The sequence below is a fragment of the Carcharhinus amblyrhynchos genome, chromosome 15 (genome assembly GCF_965287045.1).
Source record: "Carcharhinus amblyrhynchos chromosome 15, sCarAmb.v2.hapA, whole genome shotgun sequence".
Taxonomy (NCBI): Eukaryota; Metazoa; Chordata; class Chondrichthyes; order Carcharhiniformes; family Carcharhinidae; genus Carcharhinus; species Carcharhinus amblyrhynchos.
This window is the reverse complement of record NC_137338.1, coordinates 12,215,435-12,236,824: the sequence shown is the minus strand read 5'-3', so window position 1 is coordinate 12,236,824 and position 21,390 is coordinate 12,215,435. Positions and strand designations below refer to the sequence as shown.

Below are 21,390 nucleotides of genomic sequence, written 5' to 3'. Positions count from 1 at the left end.
TGCACGTTCTCCCCGTGTCTGTGTGGGTTTCCTCCCACAAAAAAAGGAAGGAAAGGTGCAATGGTTAGGGTGCATTGGCCATGCTTAAGTTCTCCCTCAGTGTACCTGAACAGGCACCAGAGCGTGGCGACTAGGGAGTTTTCATCGTAACTTCATTGCAGTGTTAATTTAAGCCTACATGTGACATTAATGAATGAACTTCTGTTTTACTTCACTTTTTTCAACCCAGACAACCCCGCCTGGCAATTCCACTCCACTAAAACCTGAATCCACCCTTTCTCACCTCACCCTATCAGCACAACCTTCCCTATCTGGCCTCAAATTGGATTGATCTGTACTATCAGCCTCAACGCTGTCTGTGTAATAGGTTCTACACTCTCACCACCCTCTAATTAAAAAGTTTTCTATTGAACTCCCTGTTTGATTTTTTGGTGACTATCTGATATTGATCACCTCTATTTTTTCTCTTCCCCACAATCACAATCTCTGCATTTACTCCATTAAAACCTTGCGTATATTTCTGCCCGGTGCGGTGGCACAGTGGTTAGCACTGTTGCCTCACAGTGGCAGGGACCCAGGTTCGATTCCCGGCTTAAGTCTCTGTCTGTGTGGAGTCTGCACGTTGTCCGTGTGGGTTTCCTCCCACTCTCCAAACACGTGCTGGTTGGGTAGATTGGCCATGCTAAATCGCCCCTTAATGTCAGGGGGATGAGCAGGGTAAACACATGGGGTTAAGGGGATAGGATCTGGATGGGATGGTTGTCAGTGAAGGGTTGAATGGCCTCATTCTGCACTGTAGGGGTTCAATGATTCTAAAATCTCTGCTAGGCCATCCTTTGACTTTTCTATTTTCTAAAGAAAAGAGACCCAACCTGTTCATCATTGCTTTAATCTCTGTATTTAACATAAAACTTTACAATCTGCCCTAATAATGTAGCTCCTTTAGTCTTTTTTCTGGGTTCCTCTTTGCAGTATCCCCTAGAAGAACACAATGTCCTTCCCGAGGTGCACCTGAGCACCATACTCCAGCTGCCAAAGACGGAAGTTGGCAGGGAACGAGGCCGAGAATTATTTTACATTCTCAGAAGTTTCTCAGACTCCTTTGTCCTTTGTTCACAGGAGTTGGTTGCTGATGTCCGCCAAAAACAAGAACAGGGCGCAGAACAAAATCTGAAGCTACATTTTAACATGGAGGATATGGTTTATGCGCCCGATGCGATGTACAGCTTCAAAGTGGGAGCGTTACAAGCAAGGTTTCAGAATGACCAGCAGAAGGACCTCAGTCCGTCACGGGATCTTTCTAACCATGCAATGGCTGCTCACTTACAAGCCTATTATCAGGTGGGCCTTTGAAAGCAGAATCACGTTTATTCATTATTACACGCTCCTGTTTTGTTGAGAGAGAACACTACACCGAGGGAGATGCCTTCTTTCCGAAATGGCTTTAAACTGGGGCCACGTGTCCTCTCAGGTCGCACTATTTTGCAGTGGAGTGGAGGAGAACTCCCTGCTGTCTTGGTCAACATTTATCCTTCAACTCACTTCACTGGTACAGATTGTTGTCCAGTATAAGCTGGGTCCTTGCTGTGAGCAAATTGGTTTCTTCTTTCAGTGACTGACAGGATATGACCCACACCCACATTGTGCCTCTGGGTGTCTCCCTCGGGCATTTCAGAGGGCAGGGAAGAGCCAGCCACAACACTGTGGCTCTGCAGTCTCATGTAGACCAGACCAAGTGCCTTTGGGCAGATTTTGTTTCCTCAAGCCCATTTGTGAACCAGCTGGGTCATTGCAACAATCCAGTAATGTAATTGTCACTTTTACTGACGCTAGTTTTTATTCCAAATGTATTTAATTGATTGAATTTAAATTCCCCAGTTTCCATGGTGGGATTTGAACTCACATCACTGGATCATTAGCCCAGCCCTGGGCCCGTAATAGAATCACTGTGCTGTGTTTCCAGTACAACAGTGACAAATTCATTGGCTATGGGAAGTCCTTTATATTCATTCGTGGGACATGGGCATCGCTGGTTGGGCCAGCATTTACTGCCCATCCTTAGTTGCCTGAGTGCAGTTGAGAGTCAACCACATTGCTGCGGCTCTGGAGTCACATGTAGGCCAGACCAAGTAAGGACTACAGATTTCTTTCCTTAAAGGGCGTCAATGAACCGGATGGGTTTTCTGACAATCGGCAATGGTTGCGTGGCCATTAGTAAGATTCTTAATTGAATCCAAATTCCACCATCTGCCGTGGCAGGATTCGAACCCAGGTCCCCAGGACATTATCCGAATTTCTGGATTAACAGTCCAGCGATAATACCACTAGGCCATCACCTCTGTGGGGGTCACGAAAGGCTCCAGGCTTCTTCTTGTTTCTTTTTGTCATTCCCCGTAATCGGAAAGCACTGTCGTTTAAACCGTGAGGCCCATCCGAGTGACATTAATTACTTATTTCCTTAGATTGCTATCGATCGATTGGTTCAAATGGTTCCCATGGTGACAAGGTATCATCTTCTGCAAGAGTTTGCCAACCAGGTGAAGCTGGAGATGGCTCAAACTTTCATGAATGAAGCAGGCACTAATGATCTGCTGGATGAGCATTCGGAAATAGCCAAGGAGCGTAAAAGACTCACTGATTTCCTGGTACAACTGAACAACGCGAGGGCTCTTCTGATGTCCAACGAAATCAATGGAGTGCAGTGATACAGTCTGCTTTGACATTTCCTTTCTCTTCACGGCTTTCCCCAATCCTCTTTCTTTCATGGTCTCACTGTTTCTGCACTGCGTTTCATTTCTACCTGCCCCTTCCAAACACTGCAGAGTGGTGCTGAATGGAAAGAAGTTTTTCTCTGAAGGTAGCGTGCGGAGACGTGTCTCCGGTGCTGCTTGTGATGCTCAGGGCAATAGTTTCTCCTGCAACACTCTGATTTCCTTTTTCAGCTCAATTCACCCGAAGTCAATCAAACCATGCCATGGAATTTCTTCGAGCACAAATTATAATCATCATAAATCCAGGTTCCATAAATGATAGAATCCCGACAGTGCAGAAGGAGGCCACTGAGCCCGCAACGACCACATCCCAACCAGGCCCTGTCCCCATAACCCCACGTATTTATCCCCCTGACATTGAGGAGAAATTTACCAGGGCCAATCAGTCTAGCCCACACATCTTTGGAGTGTGGGAGGAAACCAGAGCAGCCGGAGGAAACCCACGCAGACACGGGAAGAATGTGCAAACTCCACACACATGCAGTGGTCGGAATCGAACACGGGTCCCGGGCACTGGTGAGGCAGCATTGCCACCGTGCAGCACCAATTCTTTGCGCTTGTTTGAAAAGCAGTGCATTTAGAATCAGCCCTGCCCACAAGACTGGTCACATCCTTAGACCTAAGTAATCACATTTGTGTCTTTCCCACATCTGCATTCATTTTCAGGCCTTTGTGGAAACTTTTACAATTAAGCTGCTATTCTAGGCACCTGGAGGCTAATAGCATGTTTTCAAAGCTTTTCAATGTAACATCCTCTGACATTGTTTGAGAAACTAACCAAGAGTATGTTTTCCCAAGTCATTTCAATTATTTAATATCAGGATACTCAATAGTTGCTGCATATTTTTATATTAAATTGCAACAGGCTACCACTATGAACCATATCAGGGATTTTTTTAAAAGCCACTAAAATAGGTAATGATAATATGTTCTCAAATGTTGGTGATTGTGATGATTCATGAGAAGTTTTACATTCAGTGATACACCATACATCAGCCTTTTCTAAATGAGCACATTTTGGCCATAATCTCGACCTCAATTGATGTTACACTTAGGGTCAAAACTCCAGCCTCAAGCTCTCCGCATAGATTAGTGTCCTTAGTGGGATTCTCCAGTCCCGCCGGCAGCGCACCTCCACCCATGGATTTCCCATTGGCATGGAGTGACATCAATGGGACAGCGGCGGGACAGGATAACTCCGCCGCTAGTAAACAACGCGTTGCCTCCCACTGGTAGGAAACACACAACTGGGTAGGCTGGAGAATCTCGCTCTCCACTTCCAATTGCTGTCACGGAATTAATGCAGAAACCACTTGCATTATTTTACTGTGGTGACACGAGTAATTACATTGCCGTAGCTTTGCTACACACAAACTCAACTCCTGCGTATTAACACATTGAATTATTTTCTATCATATATCTACAGCTCAACAATGATGACACTTTGCTGATTGGAAAGTGCCTTGGAACATTCTAAGCTTATGAAAGATGCTATTCATCGATTGGGTTCGGGTTGCAGTTAAGGGTGCCAATATCTCACAAGTCTGGAAACAGTCAGGGTGGCTACAAGGCTTGGGGTCTTGCAGCAAGCATTTCTTGCTTCTTTTCTGCTTTGTAATTGGATGTAAATGTGAGAAGTGGATTTTACGATGGAGGAACTCGATAGATATGTTAAATGAGCATTAGTTGGATTTAACAAAACTGGATAAACTTACATTAGACGAACAATGTTGAATACATATAATTACAGTGAAATAAATGGTAAGCGCATCTTGCTTTCACGTTGTGTGTTTTATGAATTATTTTGAGTCATTGCATTCCGGATCATTGCAGAGCAGCATCGCACACTAGGACCAATATTCCTGCAGGAGCTGACTATCCCTCAATTGAGTTTGGCTCATCTTGTCACTTCCTCACGAGTCCAGAAATAGACGTGGTGGAAGGACAGGGGGTATCTACAGAGCTTGGGAGTCTCAAATTTGTTTTGGTGACACTCAAAAAAAAATTGCACATTTTACTGGCTAATGGAAACTGAAGAAGGAATAATCAAGTTTCTGATTTGGCCATCAGACTCCAGTTCTGGAGAAAAACCAGGAAAATGGGGGTAACAACTGATACTGGTCTCCAGTTCTAACCCAGTCCAGGCATTTTTAGGTTTTACTCTTTATTTCTTGCTCCTGAGATGCAAAGCTTGTGTTTTGGGAATTTCCAGTTCCACAACAGAAGAGCCACTGTCCTGTGTAAATCCAGAAATATTCTCACCCTGGCTACGCACCTTAAGAAGTCTCATAACACCAGGTTAAGGTCCAACAGGTTAACTTGAAATCACGAGCTTTCGGAGCACTGCTCCTTCATTCAGTGATGAAGGAACCTGATGAAAGAGCAGTGCTCCAAAAGCTCATGATTCGTAATAAACCTTTTGGGCTTTAACCTGGTGATGTGAGATTTCTTACTGTGCCCACCCCCAGTCCAATGCCGGCATCTCCACCTCATGACTGCGCACAGGAAATGAAAGGCTGTACACGATTCCACAAATCAAAAGGACTTAGATAACCGAGGACTGATAAAAAGCTTTCGCTTGAGATACTTTTAAAAAATCGATCTTGTGGGACATGGCCAGGAGGTCCCGAAGTACAATCCTGGAAATGTGCTGTAAGGAGAGGTGGCGGTGTAGTGTTATTGTCACTGGATTACTAATGCGGAGACCCCAAGTAAGATCTGGGGACACGGGTTCAAATCCACCAAGGCAGGTAGTGAAATTTAAATTCAGTTAAAGAAGCTGGAATTAAAAGTCTAATGATGACCATGAAACCATTGTCGATTGCAGTAAAAGACCATCTGGTTCACTGATGTCCTTTAGCGAAGGAAATCTGCTGTCCTTACCTGCTGTGGCCTACATTTGACACCAGATACACAGCAACGTGGTTGACTCTCAAATGCCCTCTGAAATGGGAGGGCAGTTAGAGATGGTCAATAAATGCTGGGGCGTGCCAGAGATGCCCATATCCCATAAATGTATTTAAAAAAAAATTGTCAGCTGGGATGCAAGAATTGGCCCAAAGTTAACAAGAGGGGAAGGATGAGGGGAGAAAGGAAGTCAATCCCATTCCTATGAGATACCTCACAACACCAGGTTAAAGTCCAACAGGTTTATTTGGAATCACGAGCTTTTGGAGCGCTGCCCCTTCATCGGATGAGTCGCTCTGAAAGCTCATGATTCCACATAAACCTGTTGGACTTTAACCTGGTTTTGTGAGACTTCCTACTGTGCCCACCTCAGTCCAATGCCAGCATCGTCACCTCATAGAAGCTATCTAGTCACCCCCTCAGCAGGGAATACATGGGAATTGGATTGAGGAGGAGATTAGTTGTGATTCTGATGGTTCCTCGTTCGACATTTCAAATGTACTTTGTTGGTTTTAAAACCATGTCACGCTGGCACAAAGGAAGCTATTCAATTGTTCAGCCTTTATCGTCCGATAATTCAGAGAGGGGAAAGCTGCTGGTGCTCAGGCACTTAAAGGAAACAGGGAAAATCCTGTTGATTTGACAGATCAAAAAAAAAGGCAGGCGCACCTTGAGAACTGATTATTTTATTGAACTATTATCAGAGGCTCACAACAGCAGAAAACATACAGTTAAAATAGGACCTCACTACCACAAGCGTGAAGCCCCATTAGTGCATCTGTCGGGTGTGATTGTAGTCTCGCTGAATAGACCAGCCAGATCTCTTAATAAAGCAGTGCACTTTGCAAGTAAAATTATTGTTCCAACAAACAGTAAGCAATTGCACAACTGACACATGATAAATAAAGAGTTTGTGCTCCAGTGCATCAGACCCAAATAACAAAACACTCACTCTACATAGTGATTTTTGTCTGGCTATTTATTTTGTAACTGATACCAGACAAAGAAAAACTATCAAATCTAAAACCAGTCTTAAATCCCTTCTTGCCGTCCACCTTGTACCAAGAACCAACACTGACGATATTGTGATACATATGAGTTATATTGTGATACATATGAGTTATGTGAAGAAATTACCAGGTTTCTCTTTAAAAGACAGTGGCCGGAATTCTCCGTCCATTCGCGTGGGCAGGATTTTCCCCTCCCGCTCCAGTGAACAGACATTTGGCTTGGTACCAAATTCTCCGACTTCTCTGCAGTGGGAGTGTGGCGTGAATGGCTGCTAAGTTCGAACCCCGTGTGTTTGAGTGTGGGGCAGTGGATAAAGGGTAAAGAATTATGGAAAGTAAACAGGTTAAGTACTTTACAGAGAGGAGGTAATTTTAGATGTCCATGCTGCTGAGGAATAGCCTTGTATCTATTAGAAATTTGGCCTCAATTTTTCAAGTATTGTGGGTGGTTGTGGTTCTTGCCTATCTGACTTTATAAATCTAACTTGCAGTACAACAAATTAAGGGGTAATCTAATTGAGGTGTTTAAGATGATCAAAGTGTATTGCTGAAAAAAGACCTTCTTGTTGAATCTTTTCATCTTGAACTCATCAGGAATACCAAACGTAAAGGGAACAACAATTGCTAGTATATGAGCAGAGGGTAATGATTTGTTGTAAGGTGGACTCTGATTGGTGGAGACGCTACAGTACAATGAACAAAGAACAAAAACAGCTCGGGAAACAGGCCCTTCGGCCCAACGAGCCCACGCCGCCATTTTAATATTACCAGTCCCCCCCCTCCAACCATGACCCTTATCTATTGTTTTTATGGCAATCCACATTGAGGGAAACTAATTTAGGGACAATTTATTACTTCCAATCAGCCTAATAGCACATCTTTGGAGTGTGGGAGAAAACCGGAGCACCTGGAGAAAACCCATGCAAGCACGGGGAGAATGCGCTAACTCCCACAGACACTGGCCCAAATCCATGTGTCTGCACCAGTTGACAGTGACAGAATTGTTCTGATGAGTGCAAAGCAAAAAGTTTTCACAAAAGATGACTGCCTTTTCTCAGCAATGCTCAAGTTCTGTACTCCCAAACGAATATGCTCAAAGGTAGAGAGAGAGAGAGAGACAATTTGCTCTGCTGGGCAAGCCCAAAACAAGGGAGGCCTGCAACTGCATTAATGCCAAATCATGTTAGGACACGCTTCTTCATTCAGAGTAGAGGAAATCTGAAACTTTACAGGCTGAGGTACAATTGATCATTTCAAATTGGAGATTGATAAGACTTCTTTTTTGCAGGGCAAGGATGCAGAACCAAGTGGTTAGATGAAGTTAAGAAAATGTTACGGTTGAATGGTCTTAGCATGTTTATATATTCAATTCACACTTACTTAACAGATGATTGAATACAAAGAAAGATGACAGGAATATTGGTTTCTCTGAGACATTTTTATCTCCATTGACTTCTGGATGGAGGTCAGCATCAGTAACTCCCCAAAATGTGTCAGTTTGCTGAATATGTACGAACGCTATCGAGAGACGTTTCGCTTCAACACATGGTCAGGATTTGCCGGGCTTTTCTCAACCTTTTCAGGCGACAGTTGAGAAACTTGCGCTTCTCAAAGACATCTTCCTCTTCCACCAGCAGTTCGTCCGTCTGCTCTTTGCCCTGCAACAGTTGCAGCATGTTGCGTTCCAGTTTGCTCGCGTACTCCTGCAAGAGGTAGAATCGCAGCACCATGGGAACCAGGTCGGCCAGTCGGTTCGAAGCAATCTGCAACAGAAAGATTCACCCACGGTCAGGCAGTCTTCTCTTTGGGATCCCGCAGGCCAGAGACTGAAAGTTTACACTGGATCAAACAGGCCATTTGGCCCGACCAATTTATGCTCTACTCAAACCTCCTCCCATCTTTTTTCATCTAATGGTGTTGGGGGTGTGATAAAATGACAAAGAACAAAGAAAAGTACAGCACAGGAACAGGCCCTTCAGCTTCTAAGCCCGTGTCAATCATGTTGCCCTAACTAAACCAAAGAAAAAACCTTCTGCCTTAACTTGGTCCGTATCCCTCTCTTCCCTCCTTATTCATGCATCCACTCAGATGCCTCTTAAATGTTGCTAATGTGCCAGCTTCCACCACCCCCTCTGGCAACACATTCCAGGCACTCAACACTCTCTGCGTGGAAAACTTCCCCTGCACATGTCCTTTAAGCTTTCTCCCCTCTCACCTTGAACCTGTGCCCCCCTTGTAACTGACACTTGGAAAAAGCACCTGACTCTCCACCCTGTCTATGTATCTTATAATCTTGTAGACCTCTATCGGGTCTCCCCTCAGCCTCCGTCTTTCCAGTGAAAACAATCCTAGTTTATTCACACTCTCCTCATAGCCAACACCCTCGAGGCCAGGCAACATCCCGGTGAACCTTCTTTGTACTCCCTCCAAAGCTTCCACATCCTTCTGGTAATATATTCGCATTGATAGAGAATTGACTAAATAAGAGGAAACAGAGAGGGGATAAATGAGTTATTTACAGGTTGGCTAAATGTAACCAGTGGAGTGCTGCAGAGATCAGTGCTGGGGCCTCAATTACTTGTGAACTGACTTGGATGAAGGGACCAACTGCTTTAGAGCCAGATTTGCTGACAATGCAAAGATAGATAGGAAAGTAAGGACTACTCTGTGCAGCGGAAGGCATTTGATACACAAAGTGCAGCCAAGAGCCCTTTGTAGGTGCCACACGAGACAAGGTAAACAGAATGATCAACTCTCCACACTGATCAGAATAAGATGAAAGATGGACAGGTCCAGCCCCATGGCAGCTCACCATGTAGTAGGTCTCCAAATGAATGGACATTGCGGTGATGTCGGTGTCCATGGAGATCAGCTGCTGGCTTTGATGCTCCTCTGGTACCTCGTACTCGCTCTGGATTTGATTCAGCTTGTTGCAGTAAATGATGTCCTGGCTGTAGACCATTTTCTCCATCTGAAAGAGAGTCTTCAGCATCTGTTCAGCTTCCACTTCCTGCTTCTGACGGATTTCATCAATCTTACTCTGCGGGCAGGGTGGGAGGGAGAGTTTTGATATTTTACAAGGACTGGAAACATAGAAGATAGGAGCAGAAGGAGGCCATTCTGCCCTTCGTGCCTGCTCCGCCATTTATGACAATCATGCTGATTGTCCAATCCAATAGCCTAACCCTGTTTTCTCCCCATAACCTTTGATTCCATTCGCCCCAAGTGCTACATCCAGCTGTCTCTTGAATACATTCAATGTTTTGGCATCGACTATTTCCTGTGGTAATGAATTCCATACGCTCACCACTCTTTGGGTGAAGAAATGTCTCCTCACCTCTGTCCTAAATGGTCTACCCTGATCCTCAGACTGTGACCCCTGGTTCTGGATTCTCCCATCATCGGGAACATCCTTCCTGCATCTACCCTGTCTAGTCCTGTTTGAATTTTATAAGTCTCTAAGAGATCCCCCCCACTGAACTCCAGCAAAAACAATCCTAGTCAGTCAATCTCTCCTCATCCATCTGTCCCGCCATCCCCCAGAATCAAGCTGATAAACCTGGTAAACTGGCCCGGTGGTTTGTGGTGGCTTCTCTCTTTCCCGGACGCTGCTCTCTGTCCCATCTCTTTAAATGTAATGTGTGCTTCCCTTTGCAAGCAACTCCACTCTCACACATCCTTCCCCCTCTCCTTGCCCCTGCAGTGCACAGAAACACGGGGTGGGGAATTCTAACCTTTTTCTCAGGTTCCAATTTTCCGATACCATGGCTGGAACTTCACCGTCCTGCCCGCCATCAGAGCGGGCGAGGGGCGGATTGTGGAAAAGTCCATTGGCCTCGGATGGGATCTTATGGTTCAGAAACAAGCCAGGCCATAAGATCCTGCCCCCATGTCCCAAACCAGAGCCCACCATTTTAGTTTGAGTATATTAACTGTCACTAATGGTCGCCTGAGACAAATGTAACCCTCATCCAGTTCCTGATCCGACTGAAAGTCCAATCCAAATCACTGGCCACGGCATAAACAGGAAGAAGGAAAGTGGTCTTGTCACGTACCTTGATGCTTTTTTGTAGGTTTGGCAACCCTGCAAAGTGCTGCAATGCCAAACCATTAAAGACTGCTTGGACTTGATCTGTAAGCAAAATAGGAAAGGGTTTATTAGAGGAGGGAGATTTGAACAACTTTCAGTTGTGAATGTTCCTTACTGATGCAGTTCTAACAAGCTGATTAAAGGGTGGGGAGGTAGCAATGGAAAGGAATCACTCAGCACAAAATCAAATACAACTGCTCCAACATGAACCCATCCAACACTTTGCTAAGATCATTGTTCTATAAGAATATTAAAGCGGGATGCCCATTTAAGATTAGGGCACAGATCAGTTAAATAGTCAACATCTTTTCCCAAAGGTAGGGGAGTCTAAAACTAGAGGGTATAGGTTTAAGTGAGAGGGGAGAGATACCAAAGGGTCCAGAGGGACATTTGTTTCACACAGAGGGTGGTGAGCGTCTGGAACAAGCTGTAGTAGTAGAGGCGGGTACAATTTTGTCTTTTAAAAATAATTTGGACAATTACATGGGTAAAATGGGTATAGAGGAGTATGGGCCAAACATGGACAATTGTGATTAGTTTAGTGGTTAAAAAAAAAGGTGGCATGGACAGGTTTGGCCAAAGGGCCTGTTTCCATGCTGTAAACCTTGATGACTCAAGGTAGATGGTGGTGGTGGTGGTGGGTGGGGGGGGAAGAAGCAGGGGAGAGGCTGGGGGGGTTCAGGTTCGAGGGTGTTACAGGGTAGGTGCTGAGAGGTTACTTCCCCGTGTGGGAGAGTCTAGGACCAGAGGATATAATCAAAGAGTCAGGGGTTGCCCAATTAAGACAGAGATGAGGAGGAACTTCTTCTTTCAGAGGGCAGTGAATCTGTGGAATTCTTTACAACAGAGAGCTGTAGAGGCTGGGTCATTAGGTTTTTCAAAAGATTATTAGTGTCACAAGAAGAATTACATCAACGCAGCAATGAATTTACTGTGAAAATCCCCTAGTTGCCACACTCCAGCGCCTGTTCGGGTACACTGAGGATGAACTTAGCATGGCCAATGCTCCTAACCAGCACATCTTGCAGACGGTCTCGGGTCACTGTCTGTACAGAGGCTGCACATTCTCCCCGTGTCTGCGTGGGTTTCCTCCGGGTGCTCTGGTTTCCTCCCTCAATTTGAAAAATGTGCTGGTTGGGTGGATTGGCCATGCTCAATTGTCCCTTAGTGTCAGGGGGGATTAGCAGGGCAAATGCATGGGACTATGGGGATAGAGCCTGGTCAGTGCAGGCTCAATGGGCTGAATGGCCTCCTTCTGCACTGTAGGGATTCTATGATGTTCTATTACACCAACACTGTTTATGGGGACCTTGCCCTGTGCAACTGGGTGTCATGTTCCCCACGGTTATGAGCAAGTCGTCGCTTAAAAGTTGTGGTTGCATGTCTGATAATTTTGACTTTAAGTGAAACAGCTTTAAGTGAATCTTGGTCTCCCATAGGAATCAATGTTAAAGTTGGAGTTAGGTCCCTACGGACATTTCTCACCCAGGGCAAAAATGGGCAGGTTAAAATACTGTGCCACACACATGCAACACTGTGCATTCCTAGCATTTAATAACTTGTAAGTTAAAATATTTCACCAAATATAACACGAAACGAAAATCAAATTATTTTTACACAGGGCACAGGACTTTCCGACTGATCTGGCTGCACTCTAGTGGCAGAGGTTGGTCAGTGCAGTTACTAGCTCCCGGCACTGACCACTGTCTGCCATCAGATGGAGGCCAGGACTTAGTGTGGAGTCTAGTGCCAGAATTTTACCACCTCGCCCACCGTGGAAATCACAGTGGAGTGGGCAATGGCGAGGCCCGTTGACATCAGGCTGGACTTTACGGTTTTGGGATGAGCGAGGTCACAAAATCCTGTCTTAGGAGCGAAGAGGACTCGGGTAAGGACACAGGGAAGGTGGGGAGGGTAAGGGTTGGCAAGGCCGGGGATCGGCAAGGCCGGAAGAGGGGCTGAGGGCAAGGGTGAAAGCATTGCGGGAAAATTCGTGTGAGCTGACAGGCCACAGAAAAGGAGGTTTGCAGCAAATGGGGTGAAAGCGAAACTATCATTAAACGGATATATTGATGTTATGTGAACAAAGTTAAAGAGAAGGAATGTAAAGGGAGCTGACGTTACATGAGGACTTTCTGTACTTTATAACAATGGCTGCAAGGCACGATGGCACAGTGATTAGCACTGCTGCCTCACAGCACCAAGGACCCGGATTCAATTCCCGGCTGTGTGTACGGAGTTTGCACGTTCTCCCTGTGTCTGCATGGGTTTCCTCCAGGTGGTCTGGTTTCCTCCCACCGACTGAATGACGTGCTGGTTAGGGTGCATTGATCCAAACAGGTACCAGAATTTCACAGTAGCTTCATTGTAGCATTAATGTAAGCCTTACCTGTGACTAATAAATAAACTTTATTGAAAAGATGTACTGCATGCATTGCGAAATGCTCTGGGATGTCCTGAGGTAACTGCACCATATAAATGCAAATCCCTTCCTTCACAGTGTAGTATCTGTCGTGTTATAGATGGAAGCTTGGATCGTACACATTACCGTACCGTACCTGCTACCACTTTCAGCATACACAGAGAGGGAGCCTCCATTTTCATGATCTGATTCTTGGCGAGCGACTCAAAAATTCTGTAATTGGTGAATCCTGGTAACTCTCTCCCACGGGACTTCTCTGTATACTCTGACACTTTGTCACTCATTATGTCCTTAACTGCAACAACGCCAAACAAAAAAAAAACACACTCATTGCCAGGCCCACATTTCAAAGTCCCGAGATTTATTTAAAGACCTTCTTTATTTAACCAGCTCATCGAATCAGCTACCAGTTTCTATTTACTGATCTTTGCCCCGATGGAAATGCGTGCCTCCCAGCCTCCTCTTGGGAAAGGTAACTCTGGATTCCAGGATTTTACAGCCCCTTCCACCTTGTGCGATATTGGCATCCCACCCAGTTGAATGGAGATTTAAATGGCTTGGCGCATCCACCTCCCCCCACCAGGGGGAAACACACAGCAGGGTGTTGGGGGACGGGGGGGGGGGTAAAATATCCCAGCCAAACAAATAGAGGCCTAATATTTTCAGATTCATCAACAGCCTAGCTGGTTCTAAACTCACGTCCTTGAACATAAAGATAATTCCAAAATCCTTCATGAATGGAAACAGAGGGGGGTTGAGTCTAGAAGGTTTAGAAATGTTAATTGAAACCTTGGTTGAAGAGATGGATTCAGACAGGTTTTAAAATCTGTAGAGATAACTGGAAGTTCGAGGGTGGGGGTGGGGGGGTGTGGAGTTCCAGAAACAATGGGTGGAACGTTCCCGTCCCACCCGCCAGGGGAATCATAGCGGGCGGGTCAGAAAATGTAGCTGGACCGTGCAAAAGTCCACTGACCTCAGGTGGGAACTTCTGGCCTTTGTGGGCCAAAAAAATCCCACCCAATGTTTCTCATTGAGGGGGTGGAGGGTGTTGGGGGGTGGCAAGGAAGCACTATGCATAAAATGTCAGAGTATTTCTGGCTTTGTCTAGTGCCGGCGCTCTGGTGTATGACTCAGGGAGTGGTGGGTTCAAACTCAACTGCTCTGGGAGGAGAATATCACCTTTGCTGACTCGCCAGTGCAGTGCTGAGGGAGTGCCGCACTGTCAGATATAACTCTATGCCAAGGCGCTGATTGCTGACTCAAGTGGAAGTCAAAGATCCCACATGAAGAAGAAGGTTCTTCAGATGTCCTGGTCCATAGTGGTCAGGTCAGGCCAACATCAAATTTGGTCAATCACTGCTAACTATAGGAACTTCCTGCGCATAAATTGGCTGCTGTGCTTTCCTACATAATAACAGTGACTGCACCTAGACTGTAACTCACTGGTGTGTTACACTTGTAACAGACCAGTTAGGAGTCTGTTACTGAGTTATACTGAGGGAGAACTCAGGGTTGGGAAGGTTGGCTAATGGGGAGAGACTGAGTAGACCGGGGCTATACTCAATGGAATTCAGAAGAATGAGGGGAGATGTTATAGGAACGTATAAGATTATGAAGAGAATAGATAAGACAGAAGCAGGGAAGTTATTTCCACTGGTGGGTGAAACTAGAACTAGGGGGTATGGCCTCAAAATAAGGGGGAGCAGATTTAGGACTGAGTTGATGAGGAACTTCTTCACACAAAGGGTTGTGAATCTGTGGAATTCCCTGCCTAGTGAAGCAGTTGAGGCTACCTCTTTGAATGTTTTTAAAGCGAGGATAGATAAATTTTTGATCAGTAAAGGGATTGAGGGTTATGGTGAGCGGGTGGTAAGTGGAGCTGAGTCCACGGAAATATCAGCCATGATCTTATTGAATGGCAGAGCAGGCTCGAGGGGCCAGATGGCCTACTCCTGCTCCTAGTTCTTATGAGAGTTTCTGAAGAAATCAAAAGATGCAGTATCAGTGCAAGTTCGCTGGTAAAGACATTCATGCACGTGGTGTAGCTTAATGCCCAATCGCAATGTTAACGGAGGCCTCTATCAGTGACAAGGTAGAATACTTACACTCTGTTTGATCTGCATCAAGAAGGTCATGCCACTTGCCAAAACTCTTTCGCACCACTGTGTATAATTTCATCTCATCCTCATAATCCCGTGAATATTCTCCAATTGTCAAGCTGAAGATGTCGTCAGTGTAAGCCCGAATTTTCTGCAATTCATTGGAAAGTTTCAGTTAGTCTTTTAACTGCAATTTGACCAACAAATCCATACCAGCATCTTTCCCTTCTTCACCACCTCCTTCACACAGTGGCACAGTGGTTAGCACTGCTGCCTCACAGCGCCAGGGACCCGGGTTCAATTCTCGCCTTGGGTCACGGTCTGGAGTTTGTACGTTCTCCCCATTCTGTGTGGGTTTCCTCCGAGTGCTCTGGTTTCCTCCCATAGTCCGAAAGACATGTAGGTGCATTGGCCGTGCTAAATTCTCTCTCAGTGTAATCGAACAGGAGCCAGAGTGTGGCGACTAGAGGATTTTCACAATAACTTCATTGCAGTGTTAATGTAAAACATTCTTGTGACACCAATAAATAAACTTAATGAAAAACAGGTTGATGTTAGATGTGTCTCTACTTAGTAAAATGCAGATTCCTAGCTCTGAAGATAGCATTTCAATGCATGCACCAAGCGTTAAGGTGTGTATTTCAAAGGGGAGATGGTGGCATTGTGGTAATATCATTGAACTAGTGATCCAGAGGTTCAGACTAATGTCCTCAGGTCAAGGATTCAAATCCTATCAAGGCATCCAGTGAAATCTGAAATAAAGTAACAAATCTTGAGTATATCACTAAACTCAGTGATAAAGCTACCAATTGTTGTAAAAGCCCATCTGGTATACTGATGCCCTTTATGGTAGGAAATCTGCCACCCTTACCTGGTCTCTCTTACATGTGACTCCAGACCAGCAACAATGTGGTTGACTCTCAAGTGCCCTCAGAAATTGCCCTCAGTTCAATTCAAGGGATGACAGAATACCTACAGTGCAGAAGGAGGTCATTTGGCCCAGTGAGTCTGCACCGATTCTCCAACAAGCATCTTACCCAGCCTTTATCCCTGTAACCTGATGTATTTACCCCACTAATCCCTCTAACCTACACATCTTGGGACACTAAAAGCCAATGTACCATGGCCAAACAATCCAACCTGCACATCTTTATGGGAGGAAACCAGAGCACCTGGAGGAAACCCACACAGACACGGGGAGAATGACACAGACAGTGACCCAAGCCAGGAATCGAGCTCGGGTCCTTGGCGCAGTGAAGCAACGGTGCTTATCACTGTGCCACTCAGGGATGTGCAACAAATGCTGGCCTTGCCAACAACATCTCATAGAAGAACAAAGAAAAAGAATTGTACACCTACATGGCAGTGCAATGGTTACGTTACTGGAAAAATAATCCAGACACTGCAAGTTCAACTCAACATACGGCAGCTCTGAGAATCGAATTCACTTCAGATGAAGCCATTTTGTATCACATTAAGCATTTTCCCTCTATAACTCTAAAAACTTACCTTTGTGCCATAATAAGAAATCTCACAACAGGTTTATTTGGTATCATGAGCTTTTGGAGCGCTGCTCTTTCATCCAGTGAGTGATCACATCCGTTTGCCGTTAGTGGGGACTATCTATGATCTTCTCTGGTGAGGACTTCACTGGCCTGGCCTGGACGACCTGGGCTCACCAATAAGATTTAAATTATCTTATAAATATTTAAATCAGCCATGTGCCCCTCCCGAGGCTGCTAACACTAACAAAAATAGCCTTCATCATCAGATGAAGGAACAGCGCTCCGAAAGCTCATGATTCCAAATAAACCTGTTGGACTTTAACCTTGTGTTGTCAGACGTCTTACTGTGCCCACTCCAGTCTAACACTGGCATCTCCACATCATTTGTGCCATACATGTGTGACATATGTGGGCGTCACGGTAGCACAGTGGTTAGCACTGCTGCTTCACAGCGCCAGGGTCCTGGGTTCGATTCCCGGCTCGGGTCACTGTCTGTGTGAAGTTTGCACGTTCTCCTCGTGTCTGTGTGGGTTTCCTCCAGTTTCCTCCCACAGTCCAAAAGATGTGCGGGTTAGGTTGATTGGCCATGCTAAGAAATTGCCCCTTAGTGTCCAGGGATGCGTAGGTTAGAGGGATTAGTGGGTATAGTAAGTTGGGATATGGGGGTAGGGCTTGGGTGGGATTGTGTTCGGTGCAGACTCGATGGGCCGAAGGGCCTCTTTCTGCACTGTCGGGTTCTATGATTGTTCTTAAAATTACCAGCATCTCCGACCCAACGCTAAAGAGATTTATTCCACTGACTGCTAGCGGCAAATTCCCTGAACAACGCTTAATAATTGCTCACTCAAGATGACATCCATCGATCCAAGATTTTCCCAATCCTTTTGTCGCAATGTGAAACCTTTTCTCAGAGAGAGACAGAGAGAGCCCTGAATGAATTCTCTCTTGCACTTACATCGATGAGGAAAGGAACTCTGTCATCATCATCCTCCGGCACACCTGATCCCAACATTTCCAGTTCTTTACTGGTTTCAGCAATCTTGCACCGAACCTCTTTTTCGATTGTTGGCAGGGTTTTCTTTAAAAAGGACAAAATATGCAGAATTCAAACTTTGTCAGCAAACCGCCACACCCCCACCCTACTCACCACCCGCCCCAACTGAATGTGAAATCGCTTTTACCGCTGATTTTAATTTTAAAAATTCATTTTGGTCTCTTCCCAACCTTTGCACTTCCCTTTGTTTTGGGAAAGAAATGGAGTGGGAATATTTTCCACCCCTGGTCGATTCGCATGGCGGGGTGGGAAATTTAAGCAGGAAGCTAAAAACGCGAATTGCGTCCCGCTTTGGGCCACTCGCAATCCTCCCAGCTCATTTTTGTTGGTGTTCGCAGCCTTGGGAGGGGCACGTGGCTGAATTAAATATTTATAAGAGAATTTAAGCATTACTAGTGAGCCCGGGTCATCCAGGCCAGTGGAAGTCCTCACCGGAGAAGATCTTAGATAGTCCCCACCAACGGTGACCAGATGTGATGGCCTCACCGGGGGGAACTGAATGCCATTGAAGGTGATCAGGGGGCAGGGGTGGGCAGCGCCAAGGAGACGGGGTGGCCGGTAGGAGTGGAGCTGGTGGTGGGGCCAGCAATCAGGGCTGGGAGTATTGGTCTGGGGTGGCAATCAGGAGTCAGCAATGTTTGGGGTGGAGAGAGTAGGAAGGCAGCCACTTCCATAGGGAGGAAAGCTACGTCTATGATGGTGGTGGTGGTTCGGGGTGGGGCGGGGCGAGGCGGGGTGGGGACAGGATCTCCCAATATACTGGGAGATCGGTGCGCATGCGCACTGGCACCCTGAGCTGTCCTCTGCCAGCCTCTCTGGCAGGATTAAGCTCCGCCTCTCCCCTCCTCTTCCCACACTCCTCCCCTCCACTGATATGACATTCCCAGCTGCCAAAAAAAATTGACAAGAGTGGTAAAATTGTGAGGGGTAGCTCTCTGAAAAAACATGGAATGAAACAGTTTTCATTCGCTATTGATACTTGGAATTTTTTTGGGAGGATCTGCAGCAGGTGGGGGGGGGGGGGAGGAGGGAATGGGGGGGCAGCTGGTGGTGTCGTCTCCCCGAGCTATAGAACTCTGTCATATTCCTGACATGGGAGCGGGCAAATACAAAGAGCAAAGAAAATTACAGCACAGGAACAGACCCTTCGGCCCTTGAAGCCTGCACAGAAACTCAGTTTGAAATGAGGGAAATATTGCACTGGCTTCTCCCTCAGTGCTACTTTGAAAACATATTTGATCTTCTCCCTCCTTCTTGACCTCCCTCGACCAAACGGACAAGTGCTTACACTTTTAGCCCTGGGGGATGATGGAACCCCTTTGCGATTCCAATTTGATTTCGCTCTGCACTTAGACTTCCTCCAACTCGATTTTAGAATCATAGCATCCTACAGTGCAGAAGGAGGCCATTCAGCCCATCGAGTCTGCACTGACCACAATCCCACCCAGGCCCTATCCCCGCAACCCCATGCATTACCTTAGCTACACCCCCTGACACCAAGGGATAATTTGGCATGGCCAATCCACCTAAGTCGCACATCTTTGGACTGTGGGATGAAACCCTGGTGCTGTGAGGCAGCAGTGCTAACCACTGTGCCATCATGCTGCCCACTTCCGTGGGCTATATATTTCAATGATCTAAGGTGAAAGCAAATGACATTCCTCATTATGCAGGAAACTCGTGTAACTTCCTTCTGCGAATAGTGTCATGGAATCTTATATAGCCAATTGTGTCAATCCTCAGTTGAACATCATATGGTGAGGTGATGGCCTAGTGGTATTATCTCTAGGCTACTAATCCAGAAACTGTATTAATGTTCTGGGAACCTGAGTTCAAATCCCGTCCCAGCATCTGATTAAATTTAAATTTTTTAAGAAGCGGGTTGATGGGTTCTTGATAAGAGAGGGGATTAAGGGTTATGGGGAGAGGGCGGGAAAGTGGAACTGAGCCACGACAGATCAGCCATGATCTTATTGAATGGCGGGGCAGGCTCGAAGGGCTAGATGGCCTACTCCTGCTCCTATTTCTTATGTTCTTATGTTCTTATGTTATCAATAAAAAATGTCTGGAATTAAGAATCTACTGATGACCATGAAACCATTGTTGGAAAAACCCATCTGGTTTATTAATATTCTTTAGAGAAGAAAATCTGCCATCTTTACCTGGTCTGGCCTACATGTGACAGCTATGGGGGTTTGACACTCAACTGCCCCCGGGCAACTAGGGATGGGCAAAAAACGCTGGCCAGCCAGCGATGCCCCAGGTCCCATGAATGAATAAAGAAAATTGTGATCATAGGGTGCTTCAGATAACGTGGCACTCTCTCATTAATCAATTAGTGTGATCACAATCTAAAGAGGGGCTTTAGCTCGGAGGAGAGACTACTAGCAACAGAGACAAGCTAACAAACAGAGGATTGGTGAGAGAGAGAGCAAAAAAACCGAAGAAGCTTTTTATCACATAAAATGAGAGAGAATAGGTTGAGGTTTTTTCTTCCTGAAGAAATGACTCAATAAATGTCTTTAAAATTATGAAAGGTTTAGATAGGGTAAGGTTTCTATGAATCCAGATCAGTACCAACCTGTCTGGTCCCCCTATACTGATGCTGTAGTTAAGAAAGCTCATCAATACCTCTACTTTTTCAGGATGCAAAGGAAATTTGGCCTGTCCACTACAACTTTCACCCAACTTCGACAGATACACCACAGAAAGCATTCTTTCCTGTTATATCACAGCTTGGTTTGACTCCTGCTCTGCCCAAGACCGCAAGACACTACAAAAGGTCATGAATGTAGCCCAGTCCATCACTCAAACCAGCCTCCCATCCATCGACTCTGTCTACACTTCCCGCTGCCTTGAAAAAGCAGTCAGCATAATTAAGGACCCCACGCACCCCGGACATTCTCTCCTCCACCTTCTTTCATCGGGAAAAAGTCTGAGAATATGTACCAAGCGACGCAAGAGAAGCTGTTCCCTGCTGCCATCAGACTTTTGAATGGACCTACATCATATTAAGTTGATCTTTCTCTACGCCTTAGCTATGACAGTAACACTACATTCTCCACTCTCTCCTTTCCTTTCCTATGTATAGCTTTGTCTGTATAGCACACAAAAAACAATATTTTTGATTGCATATTAATACAGGTGACAATAATAAACCAAATTAGTTCAATAGAGAAGATGCTTCCACTTATCCGGGTAATTCAAAGCTAGCATTATCAACACAAGCTTGTCATCCAACACTGTATCTGCCGCTAAACCAAGCTGGCCACCCATACCAGTCTCTACACATGAACTGGTCCCCGCATGCACAAAAATACAATGTTGGGATTCCGCCTGGTCCTGATATGTTCCTGTCATCCATGGTATAAATTCATCCAATCACCTCATTCCTCACATTATACTGTAATGGTAATTGTTTGCTCTCTATTTACAGTCCCACAAATGACAGGGTAACACAGTTAAAGCTTTTTTTTTGCTGATGTACTCTCTGCTTAACAGAACTCAACATCTGCACAACTGTTCCATTCTT

The 21,390-nt window shown here is 45.6% G+C and overlaps 2 protein-coding genes across 3 annotated transcripts in view; one reads left to right on the top strand and one right to left on the bottom strand.

The window, feature by feature from the left end:
- The window catches only part of LOC145353072 (interferon-induced GTP-binding protein Mx-like), a 28,098-nt gene extending 23,552 nt beyond the window's left edge, over nt 1-4,546 (top strand). Inside the window, exons 12-13 of one of the 2 annotated variants that reach the window (XM_080203413.1) lie at nt 1,120-1,341; nt 2,463-4,546. In XM_080203413.1, coding sequence (XP_080059539.1) covers nt 1,120-1,341; nt 2,463-2,705 — 465 coding nt within the window. In that variant the 3' untranslated portion in view covers nt 2,706-4,546. The remainder of the gene's footprint in view (nt 1-1,119; nt 1,342-2,462) is intronic. The other variant, XM_080203414.1, reaches the window with a different exon arrangement.
- A 1,809-nt stretch (nt 4,547-6,355) lies between these two features.
- Nucleotides 6,356-21,390, bottom strand: part of LOC145353070 (interferon-induced GTP-binding protein Mx3-like) — a 39,058-nt gene continuing 24,023 nt past the window's right edge. Inside the window, exons 8-13 of the mRNA XM_080203412.1 lie at nt 17,760-17,882; nt 15,306-15,450; nt 13,337-13,495; nt 10,744-10,820; nt 9,501-9,728; nt 6,356-8,451 (exon numbers count right to left, since the gene is read on the bottom strand). Of these exons, the coding sequence (XP_080059538.1) occupies nt 8,227-8,451; nt 9,501-9,728; nt 10,744-10,820; nt 13,337-13,495; nt 15,306-15,450; nt 17,760-17,882 (957 nt within the window). The 3' untranslated portion in view covers nt 6,356-8,226. The remainder of the gene's footprint in view (nt 8,452-9,500; nt 9,729-10,743; nt 10,821-13,336; nt 13,496-15,305; nt 15,451-17,759; nt 17,883-21,390) is intronic.